Source organism: Mastigoproctus giganteus, chromosome 4 (genome assembly GCF_048544385.1).
Source record: "Mastigoproctus giganteus isolate SK-2022 chromosome 4, ASM4854438v1, whole genome shotgun sequence".
Lineage (NCBI taxonomy): Eukaryota > Metazoa > Arthropoda > Arachnida > Uropygi > Thelyphonidae > Mastigoproctus > Mastigoproctus giganteus.
The window spans coordinates 196,132,997-196,157,401 of record NC_143578.1 but is presented as its reverse complement, the minus strand read 5'-3'; the positions used below and the strand labels follow the sequence as shown (position 1 = coordinate 196,157,401).

The following is a 24,405-nucleotide window of genomic DNA, read 5'->3' as shown; positions in this document are numbered from 1 at the left end:
TCTATGCTTCACCTCTTTCTTGGGGCAGCACATTTGGCTCCTCTCATAGACTGAAGCTGAATGCCCAAAGGCATAATAAACCATAGTTTAGTGTGGATCACTTTTACTGGTTTGTTTCTTTGTTTTGAAATTTTTATGATACTCTAAACAGTGGAAAGTTCCTAAGTAAATTGTAGATTATATAAAAAATTACCAATTGAAAAGAATTACAGATTTATGTACAGTGGACACTGCTTATTATGATCACTTCAGGACACAGCTTAATTTATAACAATAACTTATAAAACAAGACTGCAGCTATTTAGCACTTTATTGTTGCAAAGTGGAAATGTGTACATAAAATAGTGGGAATGGACAGAAAAAAAGCATTGAAATAAAGCTGTCCATTATTCCTTTAAGGAAGCATCAATAAAAATGAAACTGTCATAATGTTTTTGGAAATCCATACAGTAATACCCCGACTTACGCGAACTCGGAGTTATGCGGTTCTTGATTTTTTCGTTTGGCAACGCTGCCGCCCACTATCTTCAAGGTCGTTTTTCATGTTATCGATATACGGTGCGACGGCCGAGATTGAGAGCGAAAGATGAACAAAATTCAACTTTGCTGCTTTTATGTTTTTTATATCAGTGAAGGGGAAACACATTTCACCATAATAACGTAAAAACCAACACAATTCCAGCTATCGGTATAATTGCAAATGCAATTAGATCGAGTTTACTAGCAGTTTATAACAGATTTCACTAGCAGAAACGCAACTGGATTTTTATTGTTTTATGGTAGTAACCCCTAGAAATGTGAGGTGTTAATAGTGTATCTCTGCCTTTATGGTTGTTTATTCAGTTGCTACATGCGCGCAGCTTTGTTTATGCGTATCAAGCGTGCCTCCTCGTTTTGTAATTGTGCTTTATTCCCTAAAAATGAGTAAAATACTTAATTAAAAGGTGTGAAAAGGAAGCGTCCTGGTGAAGACACTGCAGATTCAGAGAGAAAAAGTAAAGCAATTATCGATAAACAGAGGCGGACTGGGTCAAAAATTCTTACCTGGGAAAATTTATAGTGGCGTCATACTATGGTTTATGGCCAAAATCACACTGGCCCACCGGGGTTTCCCCGGTAAGGCTTATGGCCAGTCCGCCTCTGTCGATAGAGAAAAAATATAAAATTGTGAAACGCTTTGAGCGAAATGAAAGACCATGTGATATTGCACGTGCTACAGGCCTAAACGAAGCAACGGCGAAAAGCACATGACAACTGCAAACTTGACAGGTTGAAAATTGAAAAGGGCTCAATTGTAAAGGGCTTAAAAATTTTAGAAAACATAGACTCCAACAAAGAACGCGTTATAGCTACAAAGCAAGGAATAAAAAAATTATTAGCTTGCTACGAAGAAATTCTGCGTGAAAAAAAAATTCGTCTGTGTCGTCAGACGAATTTGCTAGATTTTATGAAGCCATTGACATCGAAATAACTTTTTAACGTAAGTCATTTGTTTTTTAATACATATTTTGTATTAATATGTATAAAGAACTGCAATTTTATTAATATTTTTCTTCTAAACTAGTGTTTTTGTTAGTCCTTGGTCCCAATTAAGCAAAATTTATATGTATTTATATGCAAAGTTGTACCCCGACTTACGCGAATTCGACTTACGTGATTTTCGTCGGACCCACCTAACTTCGGGGTATTACTGTATATGCAAATAATGAAAATATTAAAATCGAGGATTAGAAAAGGGTTAATGCTCACTTTAAAACAGGCAGATTGATAGGAGTACAGATGCAGTACTTTCTTTCACAGAGTAACATCAGAGTTCAAGAACAAATTAGGATGTTACATAATCACTTCCACTGCACGTGTATACTGTGATAATGCAAAAAGTTTAAAAAGGATTCGGAATCCGGTATTCATGATAAGATTTAAATTACTGTTTTAACCAGACAAACGGAAAACAAATATTATAGTTGGAACTCTTAATAAAGATAAACTAAAGCAAAAAACAAACAAATTAAAACAAATTAGTACAGAAGCCTTCAAATCAAGGAGATTTTTCATCAGCTGATTATACATTATTACGAAAACAAAGAATACCCGATTGTGGTCATGTGAGGTAAAGCATGGCATGAGTGCAAAGCACATACATGGGGCATGTATCAATGTTCATACACTGGAGGATAACAGCCTCCATAATAGGATGAATACGTGCTCTTTTATTGCAGTTTAAAGCACCATGGCAACATGATATGTGGAGTAATTCTAGCCTCAATCGTTGGTGGTAATTTCATGAATGGTCGATGACTTCAATGTCTCAAGATCATGCTGAGATGACAAAAATGCTCTGCGACCACCGAATGCTTCGAATCAGCAGACTGGATTGCCCTCTCATACTCTGAGATCTGGTCTGAGTCTTCTCATGGCAGTATTCACCAATTTCTTGGCAAATATTGCCATGGAAGAGCTGGAGGGCTGTGCATTCCTTGAACTTACCAGATCCAATCACCTTCTGGTGCCATTACATCGATGATGTGTTTGTAATCATTCCCTGGGCTCAGAAAACCGACTTCTGCAACACTTCAACTCTCTGTCGCCCTTTATCTAGTTCACTATTGAGCTGGAGCCATACAGTTCCCTCTCCTTTTTTGGATGTTCTAGTTCGGTGTGACGGCACTCATTTAAGAACTTCAGTCTTCCGTAAACCAAGCTACTCAGTACCGCACGCACCCTTTTCGCCCTTGCCTCTACCCATTCCAGTTCTGCAGACAAGAGACGTGATGAGTTTTTGAGAATAAAGACAGGTCTATCTAAGTGTGGCTACCCTACCTGTGCCCTAGACAAGTGGGATATGCAGGCCCAAGAGCTTGCAGCACACCCTAGGGCCTCCCATAATGATAACACCATCTTGACCGCCTTTAACCCCTATTACCTTGGCTTATCACAACACTTCTCTAAAATCCTATGCAACCACCGGGTAAAATGTTTACAGCTACCTGGCAGAAAACTGCGATTCCTCCCTGTTATGGAGCGGCTCCATGTATCGCATTTCCTGCAGTGGTTGTTACATTGTGGAATCTAATAGAAGACTCTGAGACCGGATCGCAGAGCATTATTGGGCATCTTAATCATGATCTTGACCCATGCCGAGACGTTAGAAGTCATCGACCATGCTTGAAATTACCACCAATAATTGTGGCTTGAGTCATTCCACATATCACATTGCCATGGTGCTTTAAACTGCAATAAAGAAGCACTTATGGAGGCTGTTATCCTCCAGTGTGATGAACATTGGCACGCACCCTATGTACAAGCTTTGCAATCACAGCTACAAATGTCCAACTCCAATCAGTAATTGTTGCATGCACTCGTACCATGCTTTATCGCACATGATCACGACCAGGCATTCTTTGTTTTCGTAATAACATATAATCAGCTGATGAAGAATCTCCTTGATTTGAAAGCTTCTGTACTAAGTTTGTTTTTTGCTTTAGTTTACCTTATTAAAGAGTTCCAACTACAATATTTGTTTTCCTTTTGTCCCGTTAAAACAGCAGTTTAAATCTAATGCAAAACGTGATAACATATACCAAATGCCTGATAACAATAAATGTTTTTTCTGTGTATTTGTGTGTGTCTAATCAGGACTTCATAAAAGTGATAACATTATCAGTGATTGCAATAAGCAGTGTGTGGTGTATTTCATAAACATAATTTATCCATCTTTCTCATATATGTCAAACTAGAGGATTATCTTAGTTTTGTATTAAAATGATAAATGCAGTAATGCTTAGATAACTTGCCCTATGATTAAAAAAATAAAGAAATTTAAATTATTTTTGTTTTGAGGGTAAATTTATTTTTTTCTAGAATGAAAATTTAAAGAAAACATTTTTCCCAAAAGATATTAAAAAAACTACATGCCTAATGGCTGTGATGTTTATGCTCACAGTTAATCTTGCACCATTCAGGTTTGTTAATTTTTATTTTGTTTTGTTTTAGAATATGATTTTTTTTTTTTTGCAGTAATAATTATTTCAGTGCTTGAATTGAAAGTGAAAAGTGACGGAAGTGCTTGTTTTCAGTTATTCATGTACATTGTCATATTAATTGCAGAGTAAATATCTATTAAAATGATTATATTATAAAAGACTACTCAATAATAATAATAACTATGATGATGTTATTGTATACCCTATTAAAGTCCCCCCCCCCAAGTACATGCATTTGTGCATATTGGCTCAAACATACCACTATAAATCTTGTGAATCTGCCTGTACAGCAGGAGTATATTAGAAGCTAATATGGGTTGTGGATCAGAACTTAGACTGGAATTCTAGTTGGATGTTATTTTACTAATCTTTCTGTGCATGCCACTCTGACTCTAACGATTGCTTTCTATATTGAAATAATTACATTTGTCTCTATTGTTCTGGCAATGTTGTGTAGGAACTTCAAAGTTCCTGTATGTTATTGGAAAATGATAAGTAATGAAAATTATGCAGAAAATGCAAGGTCTTGCATCTGGGTAAGAGAAAGAAGACCTTGATTTTCCATCGTTAGACTTTTACTGTCATTTCTCAGTCCCTCCAAATAATTTATTTAAGTCTTGTTGAAATAGCATATCCTGATTACTGTCCTATGCACTTGTGAACATGACAAAAAAATTGAACTGGCTGACCCAGAGATGGGACGTAAAATGTACTGTTTGTGGGATGAATTGCAGTACTGAATTAGGCTGCAGCCCATTTACTTCCACTCCTTAGGCAGGAGAAGTGGAGGTAAATTCTGGTCAATGCTTACTGGAAGGTGGTAGAAAATATTCCAAGGAGGGTTGAGACTATTCTATAAGGCAAAGGTGGCCCAAGTATGTATTAGCTTTTTGAATTAAAGCTCTTTCTGTAACTACTTGTGTGTAGGTGTGCCAATACTTTTTATTCATATAGAGCTTATAACAAAAAAAGGGAGAACTGGAGATCAAACGAAAACTAATGTTTGTGGCCAAATGACAACAACTGCAATTTAATATTGCACTCTCTAATGTTGTTCTGTTTCTGTTCAGTTGTCTTTTTTTTTTTAGTTTAAGTGTACTTGAACAGTTCCAAATAAGAACCCAAAAAGAAATTCATCTCTCTCTCTCTCTCTCTCTCTCTCTCTCTCTCTCTCTCTCTCTCTCTCTCTCTCTCTCTCTCTCTCTCTCTCTCTCTCTCTCTCTCTCTCACACATATATTTATTAATTTTATTAATCCAATCAACTTTATCAACTGCTTGTTTACCTAGCAGCACTGCTCCTGTCTCCTTGTGATGCAGCAAGAAACTTGGGTGGTAAATACGGGCCGGCTTAAAGGAGCTAACATGGATCACGAAGGATGTTATCTGTTATTTAAGCCTCTGGGAGATGTGTACCTAAAGTTGGTTTGGTGTCAAACTTGGATGCATCTCAGTCCGAAGACAACAAAAACAAAACAGAAGTATTCCAAAAGGAATCAACCGTTTCTTAATCATTCATTCTTGAAAAAGTCAGTTTGTAAGTGCATTCTCCCCATTTATTAATCATAAAAATGTTTTTAAAATGTTGATGAATCACATAAAATGATGAAACGCCTTCATTCTGGAGACCTATTCATACTCCATACTATACACTCAAAGCTCTACTCAAAAGTTCCTTTTGGGCTTAACAAGCATTCATGTAAGAATGCTTGTAATTCATCAAAGGTGTCTTTCTGAATGTGATTTATTTTGTTAAATATCTCCGAAGAAGAAGAATTAGTGAAAGAACTACAGGAACAAAAAGTTGTGCGGGTGAAGAGAATTAAGAAATCAAGAAAGATGGTATAGTAATACCCCGACTTACGCGAACTCGGAGTTACGCGGTTCTTGATTTTTTCGTTTGGGAACACTGCCGCCCACTATCTTCAAGGTCGTTTTTCATATGTTATCGATATACGGTGCGACGGCGGAGAGTGAGAGCGAAAGATGAACAAAATTCAACTTAATTCTTGTATATGTGTGCATGAGCTGCACACATATACAAGAATTTGTATTCCAACTGTCATATTTATATGTGTGCATTCGAATTCGTGCTCAATGTTTGTCGGAAATTACATCGTTTTCACGGGAGAAATGGATCGCGTCGGTCGAGCCGTATACAGTCAGTCCTCGTATAACACGTGTTTACACTACACAAATTCGATCATACACTATTTATAAATATGGTAACGATATCTTATAATATAACACTAACCGAATTGGCTTATGCACGATTCGCCTTTGTGTTTACAAGAAATAGCAGTCGAACGCAACACGATAGGAATGAAGAGAAGATTCTGAAAATGTATTTGTTTTAGGGGAAACACATTTCACCATAATAACGTAAAAACCAACACAATTCCAGCTATCAGTATGCAATTAGATCGAGTTTACTACCAGTTTATAACAGATTCCACTAGCAGAAACGCAACTGGATTTTTATTGTTTTATGGTAGTAACCCCTAGAAATGTGAGGTGTTAATAGTGTATCTCTGCCTTTACGGTGTTGTTTATTCAGTTGCTACATGCGCGCAGCTTTGTTTATGCGTATCAAGCGTGCCTCCTCGTTTTGTAATTGTGCTTTATTCCCTAAAAATGAGTAAAATACTTAAAAGGTGTGAAAAAGAAGCGTACTGGTGAAGACACTGTAGATTCAGAGAGAAAAAGAAAAGCAATTATCGATAAACAGAGGCGGACTGGGTCAAAAATTTATAGTGGCATCATACTATGGTTTATGGCCAAAATCATACAGGCCCACCGGGGTTTCCCGGTAATGCTTATGGTCAGTCGGCCTCTGTCGATAGAGAAAAAATATCTCTGCCTTTACGGTGTTGTTTATTCAGTTGCTACATGCGCGCAGCTTTGTTTATGCGTATCAAGCATGCCTCCTCGTTTTGTAATTGTGCTTTATTCCCTAAAAATGAGTAAAATACTTAAAAGGTGTGAAAAGGAAGCGTACTGGTGAAGACACTGTAGATTCAGAGAGAAAAAGAAAAGCAATTATCGATAAACAGAGGCGGACTGGGTCAAAAATTTATGGTGGCCTCATACTATGGTTTATGGCCAAAATCACACAGGCCCACCGGGGTTTCCCGGTAGTGCTTATGGTCAGTCGGCCTCTGTCGATAGAGAAAAAATATGAAATTGTGAAACGCTTTGAGCGAAATGAAAGACCATGTGATATTGCACGTGCTACAGGCCTTAATGAGGCAACAGCGAAAAGCACATGACAATTGCAAACTTGACAGAAGGTCTCAGCTCAATTGAAAAGGGCTTAAAATTTTTAGAAAACATAGACTACAACGAAGAATGCGTTATAGCTACAAAGCAAGGAATAAAAAAATTATTACTTGCTACAAAGAAATTCTGTGTGAAAAAAAGTCTCTGTGTCGTCAGACGAATTTGTTAGATTTTATGAAGCCATCGACATCGAAATAACTTTTTTACGTAAGTCATTTATTTTTTTAATACATATTTTGTATTAATATGTATAAAGAACTGCAATTTTATTAATATTTTTCTTCTAAACTAGTGTTTTTGTTAGTCCTTGGTCCCAATTAAACAAAATTTATATGTATTTATATGCAAAGTTGTACTCCGACTTACGCAAATTCGACTTAAGCGATTTTCGTCGGACCCACCTATCGCGTAACTTCGGGGTATTACTGTAATCTGTTACCTACATATAGAATTCATTGGTTTCTTTTTTTTATTATGTGCCAACTATTCCATCACCACTTAATGCCAAATACCTGAACTGTTCTATATGACCTTATATCCTCATCTATTACATGCTTCAAGTGCAAAAATTTGATCAAGCTCAACTAGTATATAGAGGGCACAGTATGGTACCCATCGAGCTTAGTGAAAATCTGGAAAACAGAAATGAAAACACAAAACACTTAATGTGACCTACCAAGATGCAAGGAAACAAGTTCTACTCACTATTCCAAAATATTCACATGTAGCTGCAACACAAAAATAAAAATTAGGAGGAACATAAAAAGAAGTATCTGTGCCATTGAACATATCCATTGCTGACTGTTCTTGGGATGTCCTGTCAACTCCACAATAATCTGCTAAAGAAGATGTGGATCACAGTGTTCTCCCCAGGACCTATTGAATGGTGAATTTAACTGACCGCCCGGCTAAAATTGAAGCAATTTTCACGGTACCATAAGGTACTGCTCACTGAGCTCAATCAATATTAATTCGAACATACTATGCAATCAAGGGCAATGTGACAGGAGATATAATGTTAAATTATGCTATTAATTTTTGCTCTGGATCGCTTTAGTCACATTTATAAATAACAGAAAATTGTATAATATTCCAAAGTATTATAAAATATTACACTTCCCGACCTGGCTACTTCATAATGCCACCCAACTGGTAAAATTTTCTGGGAAGAATGCTGGATCACTCCAGTAATACTCCTGGTCATGGTACCCCTGACTATTACTTCATTCCTGTCAGTTACTATGAAACTGAAGAAACCTAACTCAATGAAGATGTTAAAGTCTTCATTAAGTTAGATTTCCCTACAGACATGGAAATCAGTGATACCACTAATCTTAGTGAAACCATCTTAAAAATATATGAAGAGAACAGTATATCCTGTGTTGCCAACGAAGGATGAATAAAATTGGACTGCCATATACAGATCACCTCTAAAAAGCAGATAGAAATTCTACTTCTAAAGCCTTGTCCTGATTGCGTATATTGCGTAATGTCAGATCTACTGAGTGATAGAGGGCTCTACAGTTTCTATTAATACTTTTCAATTGAATTTTTGGTGTGTGTGATTTTCCTTTCTCCTGACATCATTCTATAGTTTTATCCATTCCCAAGCTGGAAAAAGACTGCTTAAATTCACATAACTATAAACCAATATGACTACTAGCTGTTCAGATAAGATCTTGGAGAAAATGTTATATAATGCCGTGCATGTTTACCTAGAAACTTAAATCATGTTGAGTAAAATCATTTTGGCTTTTGGAAAAGTAAATTTACTTTAAGTCTCATGATCAAGGCTGAGGCAAATGTGCTTCAAGGATTAACATCTAAATTGTGGCGTGCCTGGCTATAGAAAGAGCCGTTGACAGAACTTGGAATTCCAGCATTGTTTGAGCCCTACATACTGGAAGACTTCACGGATGTTTACCATCTCTAATTCAGAGCTACATCCAAGCTCAAATCTTTCTGATCCATTATCAGTGTCTTATTCAAAATATCTGTTAAGGAGTAAGAATTTCCATAACGGCCGGTCCCCAGTGCCACACTAATAACTCACTTTGTTGGGAATCATCCTTCTGTAGAAAATTACCTTTATCGTGATCTCCCCTCACTATATCCAGCCACTCACAGAATGAGGTATGATCAAAAAGTTATGGAATTGACCTTGTTTCTTGAAATTGAAGAATTGGGGTGAATTGCAACATGTTTAGTGACTCATTTAAATATAGTTGTTATTATTATTGTTTTTTTTTTTTAACGAAACCCCCAGACATGAAAGGTATTAGAACCGTATTAGTACTTAGTACCGTGCAGTTGTTGGAGGTTGAGAGGATGAAAAAAGATACTTAAATTTCCGTAGATTGCAATTTTCGGGGAATACATGTGAAGGGGGATTGTTTCAGAAAACGGAAGTTGAAGGAATAAATTAAGAAGAAGAAAAGTTGGTTCTGTGAGTTTGAATTTGGGCAGTAAAAGGATTGTAACTGGTTGCAGAATGTGTTCGGACTGGTTTGTAAGAGAGGGGGGAATTATAAAAGCCAATTCACAAGAAAAGTGCCTGTGGAAGTATCTGTAAAAAAGGCATGCAGCAGAAACAGAACATCTGTGAGACAGAGTGTAGAGACTTTGTAAGAGATATTTAATTTATTAACCTAATTTCCATCTCTTGAATGGAGTCGAGAAGCCTGAGAGAAGTTTGGGGACACTGCTCCAGATGTGGGAACAGTATTCCATGGTAGGATGGATTTGATGGATTTGTACAGTGAGAGTAGCTGTTTAGAAGAAAAGTAATGCTAAAAGCAAAAGAGAAAATCCATTTTTTTTAAATACAGAGGAAGCAGTATTTGCAATGTGCTTATGCCAAGGGAGATTAGAAGTCAGGATAATCCCTAATAGAGATATGTGATCTTGTCTGGAAATCTGAGTGTTGTCGAAGATAAACATAGTAGGAACAGAAAAATCCTTTTTTGCGAGATATGAGGCAGAACTGAGTTTTAGAAGGATTGAAATATTGTTTTTGCCCCACTGGAGATCAGAATTTAAGGAATTAGTAGTGGATATTCGAGAAGTTGAAGCTGTTTGTGCAGGGAAATGTTTCTCAAACGGGAAGGTGGAATGCAATCTGCTATTGTCAGTAAATAGAATTTCCAGTCAATGGAAAATGTTCATTAATATACAAGTGGAAAAGAGTGGGAGAAAGAACTGAACTTTAGGGAACACCAGCATTAATTGAAAAGTTAGAAGACAGGGAGCTGCCTACCATCACCCAGTGAGCAAACAGAGAGAGAAAACTGGATAACAATTACAATAAACAGTTAGCAAACCATAATATCAAAGCTTATTTAGAAGACCTTTATGCCCAGTATGATCAAAAGCCTTTGAAACTTCAAGAGCAACTGCTTGAATTTCACCAGACTTTTCCACTGAATTTATCCATAGATGGGTAACTTAAGCCAGTATCACCAGTGTATCGACACTGATGGAACCCATACTGGCAATCATTGATCAGATAGAAGGTTTCTAGATAGTTTAGGAGTTGGCATTTAATGCATTTTTCTTTGCATCCTTTGCCAAAGTTTTCTCTTAATCTACCTTTACTTGCCTTACCTCCTTTGTGACTTGATTACAGGCTAGCTTATATCTGCCCTAGGATTCTGTGTCACCTGATAATTTTTATGTATCCCATGCATTTTTTTTTTCTCTGCCACTAGCCTCATTAATTCCATTTAGGCCTGAACCTTAAACAGTATTTCTTAGTTGGTATGAAAAACCTAGCAGCCTCCAAGATTAAGTCCCTGAAGGCTTCCCATATAGAATTCACCATTGGTAACATCATCAGTTAATCCCACTGCATAGAATTTAAAAACTGTCTGAGACTGCTATAGTCACCTTTACGAAAACAAAAACCCTTCCCTAACTACCCTTGATGGTAGTAAATCCCACGTCAGTACACTGTGATCACTGTCACCTAGTGGTTCCTTTATCTGCAAATTCTTAATGCATGAATAATCACTGCTGATTATTAGATCAAGAGTATTACTCCCTCTGGTTGCCCCCTCGAGCATGTTGCTGTAGAAAGTCCTCCAATAAATCCACAAAGTCTTGGTAGCATGCAAGTGACCAACCCACAAGTTCCAGTCAATATCTGGAAAGTTAAAATCCCCCATTACAAGACATTCTGATTTACTGGCGCACTATTTTTCTGCACAACTGTTTGTTGTACTCATCAGAGTCATTAGGCCTATAACACACTCCTACTCTTATTTTCCATTTCCCAGTGTTTATGTCACACTAAACAGACTCAACATTACATTGTACACCCATGTAAACTGGATGCACTTCTTTAGATTTTGTGTTTCTTAACTAACAGCCTAACCCCTCTTCCCTTCCTACCCTGTCTATCCTTTCTGTACACATTGTACTCCCCAAATTACAATTCTGCACTGCTTATATCTGTGTGACACCATGTCTCTGATATCCCAAAAATTTGATGCCTTTGATGCCTTGATCAGCACTTCAAATTCATCAAATTTATTTACTATTCTTCTAGCATTGGTGTACATGCACCTGTTCTTACTCTTAGTTACCCTAACACAGCCCGTGTATTTACTTGTTGAATGATGACTCCCAGCCGCTCTTGAAATCCCCAGCAACTTACTCTCTGGATGCTGCTCATTACAGTAGAAGCAGTGCAAGAATCACTTTCACATTTGCCTGCGACTACCGTTAATCTTTTAGTTTGTGAATCCTCCCAAACTAGCAGTTTTCCAACTAACCTAACACTGCCTCAAGCATCAGCAAATATTCTTGCACCCTTTCTATTTAAGTGTATCCCATTCCTGTAGAAGCAGTCTCTCCTGTTATCGAGCACAGACCATGCTGAATAAAACTCTGCCCCATGAGCCTTCCACAATCTCTCCAGGGCCAAATTGATTGAAAAGGCTCTCATCATATACTCCCTCCTATTGTGTCTGGGCAGAATTGCAGATGTTTTCAAATTGAACTGTAACTCGAGACTTTTTTTAAGCATTAACCTTTTCTCGTTAAGTAAATCTGCAGATCTCTTACTCTTAAGGTCATAACAATAATTATAGTCCTATTAGTTTAACTTCTTTTCTGGGATAAATAATGGAGTCAATGGTTAAAGGGGTGATACAGGATCACCTAGACAAGACTGCAGTAATAGTTCAGAGATGCCATCCTACCAAACTGTCTTCATGTTTTAATTTTATTATATTATTTTCGAAAGAAATGTTCTAGAAAAGTCTTTTGGCTGAAAAATAAAAGTATATTAAAAGTTGTCCATGTTTTAATTTCTGGAAGTTAGCAGGCATGCTTTTTAGAGAAGTATGTCTTTTTTTACAAATGAGAAATGTAATGCACATTGGATGCATCTATTTTTTATTTGATTTTTTTTTTTTTTTTTTCCCTTTTCCTTTAGTGGTTTTATTTTAGGAAATGGTGGCCCTACCAAACTGTCCCCACAGCAGTTACATGAACACCGGGTTGGTCGTTCCTTGTTGTGGAAAATGTCTGATACTGTTGAACAGAATGATCTGTCTTCAAAACTACTTAAAGATACTCTGCTTCAAGAAAGAATTTTAACTGCAGAATACCAAGAAAGTAGTATGAATGAAAAGAATGATTCCATGGAGCTATACATGTGTCCAATGTACATTAATAAGACAGAGTCTTTAAGGTAAGATAACATATTTAAATATTGAAATAACATTTTAAGTGATAGGCTAAAATTAGTTCATAAGAACTCTACAAAATTTGTAATTGTTTTCATAAGCAATTCATTAGTTTTTTCATATACTTCTTTTCTTTTCTGGTTTCTCTCCCCCCCCCCAAATTCTGCATTTATAGTAATGTGCCATCGGGTGCACATTAACTCCCCTGCTTGCATGTGGAAATGGTTTCTGGTTTAAAAAAATATATATATTTTGCTTTTTAAGAAGGGATAGTTCTAGCATTAATTGTTTCATAAGTATGCACACGTGTACATTTTTTCATGCGGAGACCAACAAGTATGAATAGATGTACATTTTTGTTTGAAGGTCTTTCAATGCATTATCAATAAGTTGTATCTGAATATGTACTGATTCTCTTGAGGCTGTGCAGGGACATGCTGCCATCTCTTAATGTTTACAAGTAGTACTAGCTGATTTTATATTTATTACAGTTTCAAAAGTTAGTGTAGGAGATGCACCTTTCAACAAGGTTGAAGCTAATAGGGGCATACATACACAAGCTGAAATTGAAAAAATTCTCTGAATCCAGGAGTTTAAGAAACTGAATCAAATAATGTATAAGAGGATATTGCTGCATCAAAAAAAAAAAAAAAAAAAAAAAACATGAAGAATTTGTTTTTTTAAACATTTTTTATGATTTGTGTGTGCGTGTGCATGCTTGTGTTATTTTTATTCTATATTAACATTAAAATGTGCATGCATGCATGCACAGTAAACTCAATTTAAAGGACTTCAGAAACAACAGACAGTAGCTACTGAACCAGGATTTTTATCCATATGGAATCTAGTGAAATAAATGCTTTGGCCTGTGGCAGCAGTTCCCAAACTGTGCACCGCTGGATATTTTAAATTTTCGATGGAAACACAGCTATACTCGACATCTGTCGAACACCACGCGAACTATTAGATTGAGGTAGTTCACAATTTAAACATTACTTATTAAGTTGTTTTAGACCTAACTACTTAATAAATGGAGCTGTTGGGTATTTCTTTTGGCCTAGGGGTGCCGTGTAAAAAATTACTGAGAAAATTTGGGAACCTCTGGTCTGTGGTACTTATTGCCAGTCAGTATGTTCACTATATGTCCATGTGTAGCCAAATTGAAAGCTCACTGGAAAAAAATAAATAAATAAAAATAAGCAAGGAAATTATGTGCTGAGTTCTTTTTATTGTCTATACCAACTACCGTATACAATTCCAACTCAGCTAATAGTATAACATCGCAGTTGATAGGCATGGATAAGCTGTGGCCTTTAACATTAATGGAATTTTAAATGTATGTATATGTCCATGTGCCATAATTTTTGGAATGTTGAGGAACAATTCCCTTAGTATCCAACTTAAAATAAATAATAGTTGAAAAGTAAAAGTTTCCATTCTACTCTGAACTGGAATTCATAGGTAAAGTGAACACTTACTTTTGGGCTAAGCTGTAAATCAGAACACACCTCAAAATTTTGTCAAAACTTTATTCCATTTACTTAAACTAACACCAACACAGCAAAGAAAAACTGTGTACCAAGCCTTTACAAAACACATGGTTGATGAAAAACAAAAACAAAGATTTACTGAAAATAGCACAAAGCAGTCACTATGCTGATATTAAGGAGTTCTTAATTTCTGTGCCTTTACTTTTGCAGATAACTGCTTTTATTTTTACTGTTTAAGAATTCCACATACACTAGTGTTCAAAGAAAGTGCATCACCCCTTAATATTGTAATTGTCATCCGAATTAAGTAAGTATATGACAATATTTCTTACAGATTACATCAGGTAAGATTGATATATGTAGGTGATGCCATAATATTGCATCAGCTGTTACTTTCAGCTATATAAGCATGCTTTGCTTGTGGCAGGATGGCGAGTTATGTGCAGTTGACACCACAAAGAAAGAGTGCTATTGTTGCTTTATGTGAGGAAGGATGTTCATCCTGTCATATTGCTTATAGAGTGTCTTGTAATCAAATAAATAAATAAATTTTCTGTTTATACTCCAGCACGACAACCAAGTCAGTAGAGTTTACAATAAATCGTCAATACAAATATTTATCATATTTAATAGTCACGGGCTTGAGCCCTGGTCCACTCAAGGAACGCGTGCTATGCACTCTTGCTCCTGACCACTTGGCTACGTCAGGCCTATCAGTCAACAGTGAGAAGATTTCTTTACAAACTCAAGAATACTGGTTCTGCTGATAGAAAAAATGGAATCGGATGCAAATGAGTCTCTACGCCAAAACAGAACCGCATTTTGAAGCACTTATGCCTTAAAAACTGTAAACTTCTTCGTCTGAGCTGAAAAGAGAATGGGAAGAACATACAAGAGTGGTAGCAAGTACAGTAACGTCAGAAGATGCCTCTTCAAAAATGGACTTGTAGCCCGTCATCCTAAGAAGCCCCTCCTCACACAAAAAAATGAAACAGGCCCGATTAATTTGGTGTACAGAGCATGTCAAATGGACCCCCAAGCAGTGGAAGTCAGTTATTTTCTCAGATGAGAAGAAATTCAACCTGCATGGCTCTGATGGGAGACAAACGATTCACCGTAGATATGGTGAAGAATACCATCCAGACTGTATGGTGTCTATGGTGAAATTCCCTACTAGCCAAATGATATGGGGGGAACATTTTGTGTCGCAGGGTAGGTCACCTGCACTGTATAAAAGGTTCCGTAAATGCCAGTGGATACCTGGTTATATTGGAAGCAAATTGCTGCCAACCATTAGAGACCATTTCAACCTGCCAATTAACTACATCTTTCAGGACAACTCTGCTCCTTGTCATTGAGTGAAGAGTGTAAGTAGGCACTTCTGTAGTTAATTTAGCTTCATTTCTGCATTATAGGTTCGACAGTAATGTGTTTACATTTGTTACAGGCAAAAAAATAGTTGGAAGAACAGTCCATTACAACTGTTAGCTGGCTAGGAAAGAGCCCGGACCTGAATCCTATAGAGAACTTTTGGCATTGTGTGGAATCTGCAGTTGCCAGAAAGAAACCAAGACCCTTTGTGAACTTCGGGAAGCCATAATTCGTGTTTGGAACCACAAACTATCAGTTGATTATCTTCAAAAATTGATCTCATCAATGCCTTGACAGTGTGATGCTGTCATCAGGGCCAGCGGCGGTTCAACTAAATATTGCACTTGGTGAACTTTTCATTTTGTTTTCCATTTAAAATGATAAACTGAAGCAAATTGAGGGCTTCTGATAACATTTCAGCCATAATTGTTGGGTTTACCAAAACTGTTGTATACAGGTTGCGAATGCTCATTTTGGAATATTTTGAGAGCACCTGTCAAATATTACTTGGCTTTGCCTTAACTATTAATAAATATCTTTTGTTTATATTTCTGTTTTTGATGCTAGTCATTATTGTAACATACCATTGCTAAAAAGGGTTAGAAATGTGAAATTCCTAGGTATGCACTTTCTTTGAACACCAGTGTATATGCATCATGGCATCATTGCTTGTATGCCATTTGATATGTATAGACATCAGCACAATGATCATGTTTAACCATTTTAACAATAAAATATTTGCTTTAACATTAAAGCAAATTTCAAATTTAACAATACGCAAAACTCATGGCTAATGAGGAGACCTAAGTTCTTCCTTCATTTATCAGTACTGCATATACTATAAGATAATCAGAAAACAAAAATACTAAAAACCGAAGGGAGAAAATACCAAAGCATTTTGTCCCCTCTATTTTTTGATCACAGAAGTAACTTATTTAAATACTACCTGAACACATGCTTATATTATAAACAAACTGTAAGCAAAAATAAATTCCTATGTCCTGCACCCTTCGAATCACACTGTAGACCATGTAAGTGAGCCAGAACTTTCCTTATGATCACTTCACTTTCAGCAGCCTGCTGAGCATATCAGACATACTTGTAGTAGTAGTAATGGCAAACAATGCAAGAAACCAAGCTTATATAGCATCAGCCAAAAAAAAAAAAAAAAAAAACCCAACACAAATCACCCATCCATACCCTCCAAGAATTTGTCTAGTTCTCTCTTGAATTTATTCAACTCATCCACTTCCACAACAATAGATGAAAGCCTGTTCCAACAATCAGTGACTCGCTGGCTGAAGGCAAACTTCCACACATCCATTTTGCAACCATCCTTCCTCAACTTGAATTTATGCCCCCTCGTGTGTAGTTTCAGCAAGTGAAAAAATACCATTAGCATTCAGCTTACTCAATCCATTCAAGGCTTTAAACACCTCAATCAGATCTCCTAGCTGGTACCTGGTCTCAAGATGCTGCAATTTGCAGAACTGAAGACTTTCTGGGTAAGAGCACTGTTTTGTTCTCTTCTCTGCATCTGTTCCAGCAAATCTACATCCTTTGTAAAGTGAGGCCTCCAGACCTGTATATGGTACTCAAGATATGGCTTAACCATAGCCTTATACAAAGGGATAATCACCTCCTTATGCCTGCTAGCAGAGTTTCTGTATATCATTGACAAAACCCCATGAGCGGTCCTGGTACCATCCATGTCTTCATCGCTCAGAGACTTTCATGTCTGGCTGCACAATTATCCCCAGGTCTTTTTCATTTTCCACTACCCAGAGTGTAGTACCATACAATTGATAAGTTACTCCGGAGTTACTGTTACCTGTGTACAGTATCTTGCATTTGTCAATGTTAAACTTCAACCTCTCAGCCCATCGACCCAAATTGCCTAGATCTTGTTACAGTAGCTCGCCCTGATCACAGTTTTTAATCATCATGCCAATCTTTGCATCATCTGCAAACTTAGACATTAAGCCTGATATGCCTTCATCAGTATCATTGATAAATGTTGAAGGCAACAATGGGCCTAGCACTGAACCCTGGGAAATTCCACTAATAACATTAGGTTATGAAGAGCAGTGCCCATGGATAACCACTCCCTGTCTTCTTCCACCTCACCTCTCTTTATCCATAGCAATAACTTGCCCTTAATACCACATTGCTCCAGTTTGTAAAACATTCTTTTATGTGCAACAGTATCAAATAGCCTTTCTGTAATCCATAATCCAAATATATGATGTCAAAATTATTTTTTGCGTCCAGTTCTTTGGTCACTGCATCACAGTAACCTATCAGATTGGTTAGACAAGACTACCCCTTGATAAATTCATGCTGCAATTGCTGTATAATTGCATATGTTGAAATTTCCTGCATTACTTTTTTAACCAGTGATTCCATTATTTTCCCTGGAACAGACATTAAGCTAACAATCTGTAATTACTCATATTGTATTTTGATCCCTTTATGAATTGGGGATATATTGGCACTTCTCCAGCCAGTCCGCAGGAACCTCCCCTGAATCTAAGGATGCTCTGATAATCATGGCTAAGAGTTTGCCTACCTCATTTGCTACCTGCCTCCCTTAATATAATTAGATAGATTCCATCTGCCACAGGTGGCTAGTTTATGTCCATCCTCAATAATTTCTCCTCCAAGTTCCTTTCAGTTATCATAAAGTTGTTTAGTTCCTCATTAGAGTTTGATAAACTTCTGGTATCCCCCTTCCCTAAAGAATTCCTCATGTGTGAATGTAGATGCAAAATACATATTCAATTTGTCCATAACCTAAGTAGGATCATCAGTGGTTAACCCATAGATATTAAGTGCCCCAATGTGATTCATCCTCTTCTTTCTATTGTTAATATAAGCATAGAAGTCTTTTTCTTTGCATTCTTTGTCTTGATTACAGACTAATGTATATCTACCATAGGCTTCTGTATCACCTAATAATTTATGTTCTTGTTTATACTCCAGCACAACCACCAGGTCAGTGAAGTTTACAATAAATCAATCAGTGCAAATGTTAATTGTATTTAGCAGTCACGGGCTTGAACCCCAGTCCACTCGAAGAGTGTGTGTGCTATTGCTTTTGCGTGATCCTGACCACCCGGCTACATCAGGCCTATATATGCATCCGATGCACTTTTCTTCTCTTGTCTCAATTGCCACGTGTCTCAATTGTTCATCTGATATCTATTTAGGTCTAAGCCTTGAACAGTATTTCTTTATTGGTATAAAAAGCCTAGTAGCTTCTTTGATTAATTCCCCGAATACTTCAGCAGATATTAGCCATTGCTGCTAATGCGCTAGAAAAATCCTATATAAATACCAGTACCAATCCATGAATACTTCCCATTTAGAATTTGCTGTTGGTAACATCATCATTTGTTCCCATTGCACACAATTTAAAAACTGTCTGAGACCTCTGTAGTCAACCTTTTGAAAGCAAAAGCTTTTCCCTTTACCCTTGACAGTAGTTATGTCTTTAGTTAAATTTCAATTAGTATATTGTGATCGCTTCCTATTGGTGGGTCTTTTATCTGCAGATTCTTAATGCATGAAGGATCACCGCTGATAACCAGATCATCAGTATTGCTTTCTCTTGTTGCCTCTTTAATAGGTGCCTCCGTAGCCAGGTGGGAAGGAGCAGCGGTGCGTTAGCACACGCTTCTTGATTAGACCGGGGTTCGAGCCCGTCACCACCAAATATAGAGGATGCGGAAAGGTCAGGGAATGACCACCGCATATCCCAGAGCAATATGGCCTTAGTTGCTAATGCTCCTAAAAACCAAATAACAACAACAGCCTCTCTAATATGCTGCTGGCAAACACAGTCATCCAAGGAATCCACAAAAATCTTGCTAGTGTGTGAGTGACCAATCCACAAATTCCAATTAACATCTGGAAAGTTAAAATCCCCCATTATGAGACATCTGATTTGCTGGCCTATTCTATTTCCTTGTATAGCTGTTTGGATACTCGTCACAGTCATTAGGCCTATAACACACTCCCACTCTCAATTTTGTTTTCCCAGTGCTTATATCACTCTGAACTGATTCAACATTGCACTCGTCACCAAGTCCAACTGGATGCACTGCCTTAGTTTTAATATTCTTCTTGACTAAGGGCATAACCCCTCCACCTCTCCTTCCTGTTTGTTCTTCCTGTATACATTGTACTCCCAATATTCAAATTCAGTATCACTTATGTCCGAATGGTGGCACCACGTCTCTGCTATTCCTATAATGTCTTCATTCAACGGCTTAATCACTACTTCAAATTCATCAGATTTATTTACAATGCTCCCAACTTTAGTGTATATGCAAGTATGCATGCATGTATTCTTACTCTCAGTTACCTTCACAGTCTATGTATTCATTTGCTCCATGATGACCCATAGTAGGGCTTGAAATCCCAGACACTTTGCTTTCCAGGCTGCACCCCTTCTATTCAAGTATATCCCATTCCTGTTAAAACAATTTCTCCTGTTAACAAGTACAGACCATGCTGAAAACAATTCTATCCCGTGAGCCTTCTACATTCTCTCCAGGGCTGAATTGATTGAAAGGCTCATCTCTCACCACTATTGACAGAGCCCATTTTCATACTATTTCCACACTGTTTCAAAAATGTTCCTGTATGTAGGTCTTGGACTTCATTGTTCCAAACACTGCCACCAATAAACCAGGTGAAACAGCCCATACTATCAGACCTCCTAATGTGTTTCATGAGTTTGTGGAGCTTCCAGGCCTTTCAATATATATATATATATATATATTGAGTTTTTGATTTTCAGATGAGTTGTGAGGAATCAGAGGGCGAAGTCAGTAATCAGATCTGTAAGTTGGCAATTGTACTGGGGAAAATAATTGAGTCAGTGGTTAAAGAAGTAATGTTTATTTTGACAGGAATAGAACTCCCCTTGTGGACAACCCCCACCTAGTTGAAACCAGAAGGTGTCACCAAACAGGCTCGTAGAAACAGTCTGGACAAACATGTAGTTAATCCAGGAACAGAGAGTACGACTGACCCACCACTTCTGTACAGCCTGGATTGTAGTAGTTTCTATTAAGAGGTAACTTTCGAAGTTTTCCTTGGTGCTGGATATCAAGCTGGCCATTGACCACTTGCAGCATGCCATCCTCACATTCTACCACCACAGTTGTTCTGCTAAATCTGCTAGCCAACCAAGGCTGGTTCCTTGGTGGAATAATGAGCTTGGCAGTCTTAAATCATAACCTTGGTATCTCTTTAATCATTCCAAAAGAACTGGTAAGTGGTCAGAGTATAAAGCTGCCTTCACCAAATATGACAAACAATCTCAAAGGCCGAAAGGGCCTCATGGAGGGATTTTTGTGAAAGCATAGCTGATATAACCAGCACTGCCAAATAAATGAAAATTTTGGCCAAGAGTGAATGCAAGCAGCTAGATACTATAAAACTAGGTGATGGATGCTATACTGAATCTGATAAAGAGACACTAAAAGAAATATTAGCAGTACACTTTTCAGATTCTAAAATCATTGAACCACCTATTTACTATCCTATTTCTTTTGTGGACCAGGCTAAGAGGGAGGATTGGGTAGTTGCTGCTAAGATGGTCACTTATGAAATTAAATGGGCTATTTATTCCTTTAAGCCATATATCTCACCAGGTATAGGTGGAATTTTTCCTATACAATTACAAGCAGCTTTAGATTTACTTCTTCCAGTACTTTTCAGAGTCTACAGAACTTGTCTTGCTCTTGGAGGCAAACTAAAGTGATCTTCATTCCTAAGCCCGGGAAGTTAAATTATTACGGTCGTCTTGGGATTTCTGAACCTTTTGCTCTCTTAATGGAGAGCCTGAAATAAAGAAACGAATGTGTCTCTGATCTGATAATGAAAGTTCAAGTGACACATACCATTTTTTAATAGCCTAACTTCTTAATACCCTACTTCTAACAGAAGTGACCTCATTTCTTTTAGAAGTAACAAAAGTGGGTTGATTGCCTCAGTTCAGAATACAGTCAGTCCTCGTATAGCACAATAGTTGTGTTCCTAGAAACCCTCGTGCAATGCAAAATCGGGCAATATAAACAACAGGCCGTATGGGAAAAATAGGGTTAGGTGCAGACCACCCAAGATTGAACACACATTGGTAACCAAGCACAATAAATAATCGTAATAAAATACGTATTTTATTACGATTAAAATACGTAATAAAAATAATATTATAATTTTTTATAATATTTATTATTATTATTATATTTTATTATAATATAATAAATAATAAAAAATACTTGCGTATTTTTTACGAATAAAATACTTACGTATTTTATTACGAATATTACGTAATAAATTATTGCTAATGCTTTTGCTTCTATCGTAAGCAAACTTGGTTTTTGTTTGATTTTCTATCCAAACAGATGACAGCCGTTCCATCCCTTCCAATTCTTTGTGTCTTAATCTAATGGTTTTTATTTATTACACTTTGAGTTGTTCCTGCTATGAAAGTTGTTTTTATTTTCTCTACATTCTTTGTAATTCTCGGCGTTGCCTCATTTAGGTCTGTAGCACGTGCAATATCACATGGTCTTTCATTTCACTCAAAGCATTTCACAATTTCATATTTTTCCCTATCGACAGAGGCGGACTGGCCATAAGCCTCACCGAGGAAACCCCGGTGGGCCGGAGTGATTTTGGCCATAAACCATAGTATGAGGCCACTATAAATTTTCCCGGGTAAGAATTTTTGACCCAGTCCGACTCTTTATTGATATTGCTTTTCTTTTTCTCTCTGAATTTGCAGTGTCTTCACCAGGACGCTTTCTTTTCACACCTTTAAAGTATTTTACTAATTTTTAGGGAATAAAGCACAATTACAAAATGAGGAGGCACCCTTGATACACATAAACAAAGCTGCGCACGTGTAGCAACTGAATAAACAAGACCGTAAAGGCAGAGATGCACTATTAACACCTCATATTTTACTAAAGCACATTTCTGGGGGTTACTACCATAAAACAATAAAAACAATTTCCAGTTGCGTTTCTGCTAGTGGAATCCGTTATAAACTGGCAGTAAACTCGATCTAATTGCATTTTCGATTATACCGATAGCTGGAATTGTTGGTTTTTACGTTATTATGGTGAAATGTGTTCCCCCTTCACTGATATAAAAAACATATTTTCAGACTCTTCTCTTCATTCCTATCGTGTGGCGTTCGGTTGGGGTGATTCTGCCATTTCTTGTAAAAATGGTTCGACTGCCATTTCTTGTAAACACAAAGGCGAATCGTGCATAAGCGAATTCGATTCATGTTATATAAGATATCGTTCCCCTATTTATAAATCGTGTATGATTAAATTCGTGTAGTGTAAACACGTATTATATGAGGACTGACTGTATTTAGTTTCATACAAGTTAATATTCCATTAGATCATTGCCTCTTTGGTTGCAGTTACTACTGCCCCATACAGAATGATGCACATTAGCATCACAGCCAATAATGTCTTTCACCATTTAATTCACAGTGATTAACTAAATTTGACATCCTGCAGGGGTGCCTGCTCGGATCATCATGGGGAAAATAGTTTCAATGAAATGTTCTTTTACACCACTCCCCATTGAACAGAAAGAGTTTCACCATAATGGTGTCTCTGGATTGAAATCTTAGCAGGGGAAGGGTATGTAATCTCTTACACACTGAATGTGGGATATAGGTGCATCACTAGATTGATCATAATAAAGTTTACCAGTGCTACATAAACCCATTTTCTTACCTTTATACCTTCAGTGTTCCTGTATCAGAGCCAGATCCATATCCTCCACAACCAGGCTGCAGCAGAGAGCATTTATATCAACTCTGCAGTGGTGGAGATTGATCTGCAAAACCTTAAGCGCCATTAGTGTGGCTAGACAAAAGAGAAGAGTACCAGTTACATGGTTACCCCAAGAGTGGACTCAGAAACAGAGGCCTCCTCAACAGGTTCTCCAGCAGAACTGGTCAGCTCTATAACCATTACAGTATTGCTCTCATCAGCAGTTAGGTCTGACAGAGAGCCAGGATCAGCTCCCAGAGTAACAAGGGAGTGAACAGAGGAAGATTTGACTTCCTCCTTGGAGGTGTTAGTAACATTGATTAGTTTGTTTGACCTCCTTATCAGAGTAAACTGATTTGGATTGAGTTGTTTTGTCCAGGTTGTGAGGATCTTAAAGATCCCCTCATCGACACAGGTATAGGCAGCAAATCTGGCAGCCGACCGGGCTAGCCGAGTGGGTAAAGTACCTGCCCGGCAACCCAAAGGTCGCGGGTTCGATTCCCGCCTTGGGCTTGGATCAAAGTACTGCAAAAACCTTGGGAGGTGCAATATGGCCACAGAAGCCGATGCGCCAACAACTACCAAATCAATCAATCAATCAATCAATCAAGCAAATCTGGCCTCCTTTATAGCAGTGGCAGATTCTCTGTCCACTTGAAAAATCCATCTGACTGCATGGGGGTCAGCAATTTTGTTGATGACCCTCCAGTAGTCAGTGTTAAGTTGATTATTATCCTTGACAGGTTTTGGAAGACCACTGGGTTGGTCACCTTTAGCCCCATG

At 37.4% G+C, this 24,405-nt stretch overlaps 1 protein-coding gene across 1 annotated transcript in view; it reads left to right on the top strand.

The window, feature by feature from the left end:
* The window catches only part of Atf6 (bZIP_ATF6 domain-containing protein ATf6), a 273,849-nt gene that overhangs the window by 172,309 nt on the left and 77,135 nt on the right, over nt 1-24,405 (top strand). The window contains exons 8-9 of the mRNA XM_090372442.1: nt 3,862-3,962; nt 12,698-12,955. Of these exons, the coding sequence (XP_090228568.1) occupies nt 3,862-3,962; nt 12,698-12,955 (359 nt within the window). The remainder of the gene's footprint in view (nt 1-3,861; nt 3,963-12,697; nt 12,956-24,405) is intronic.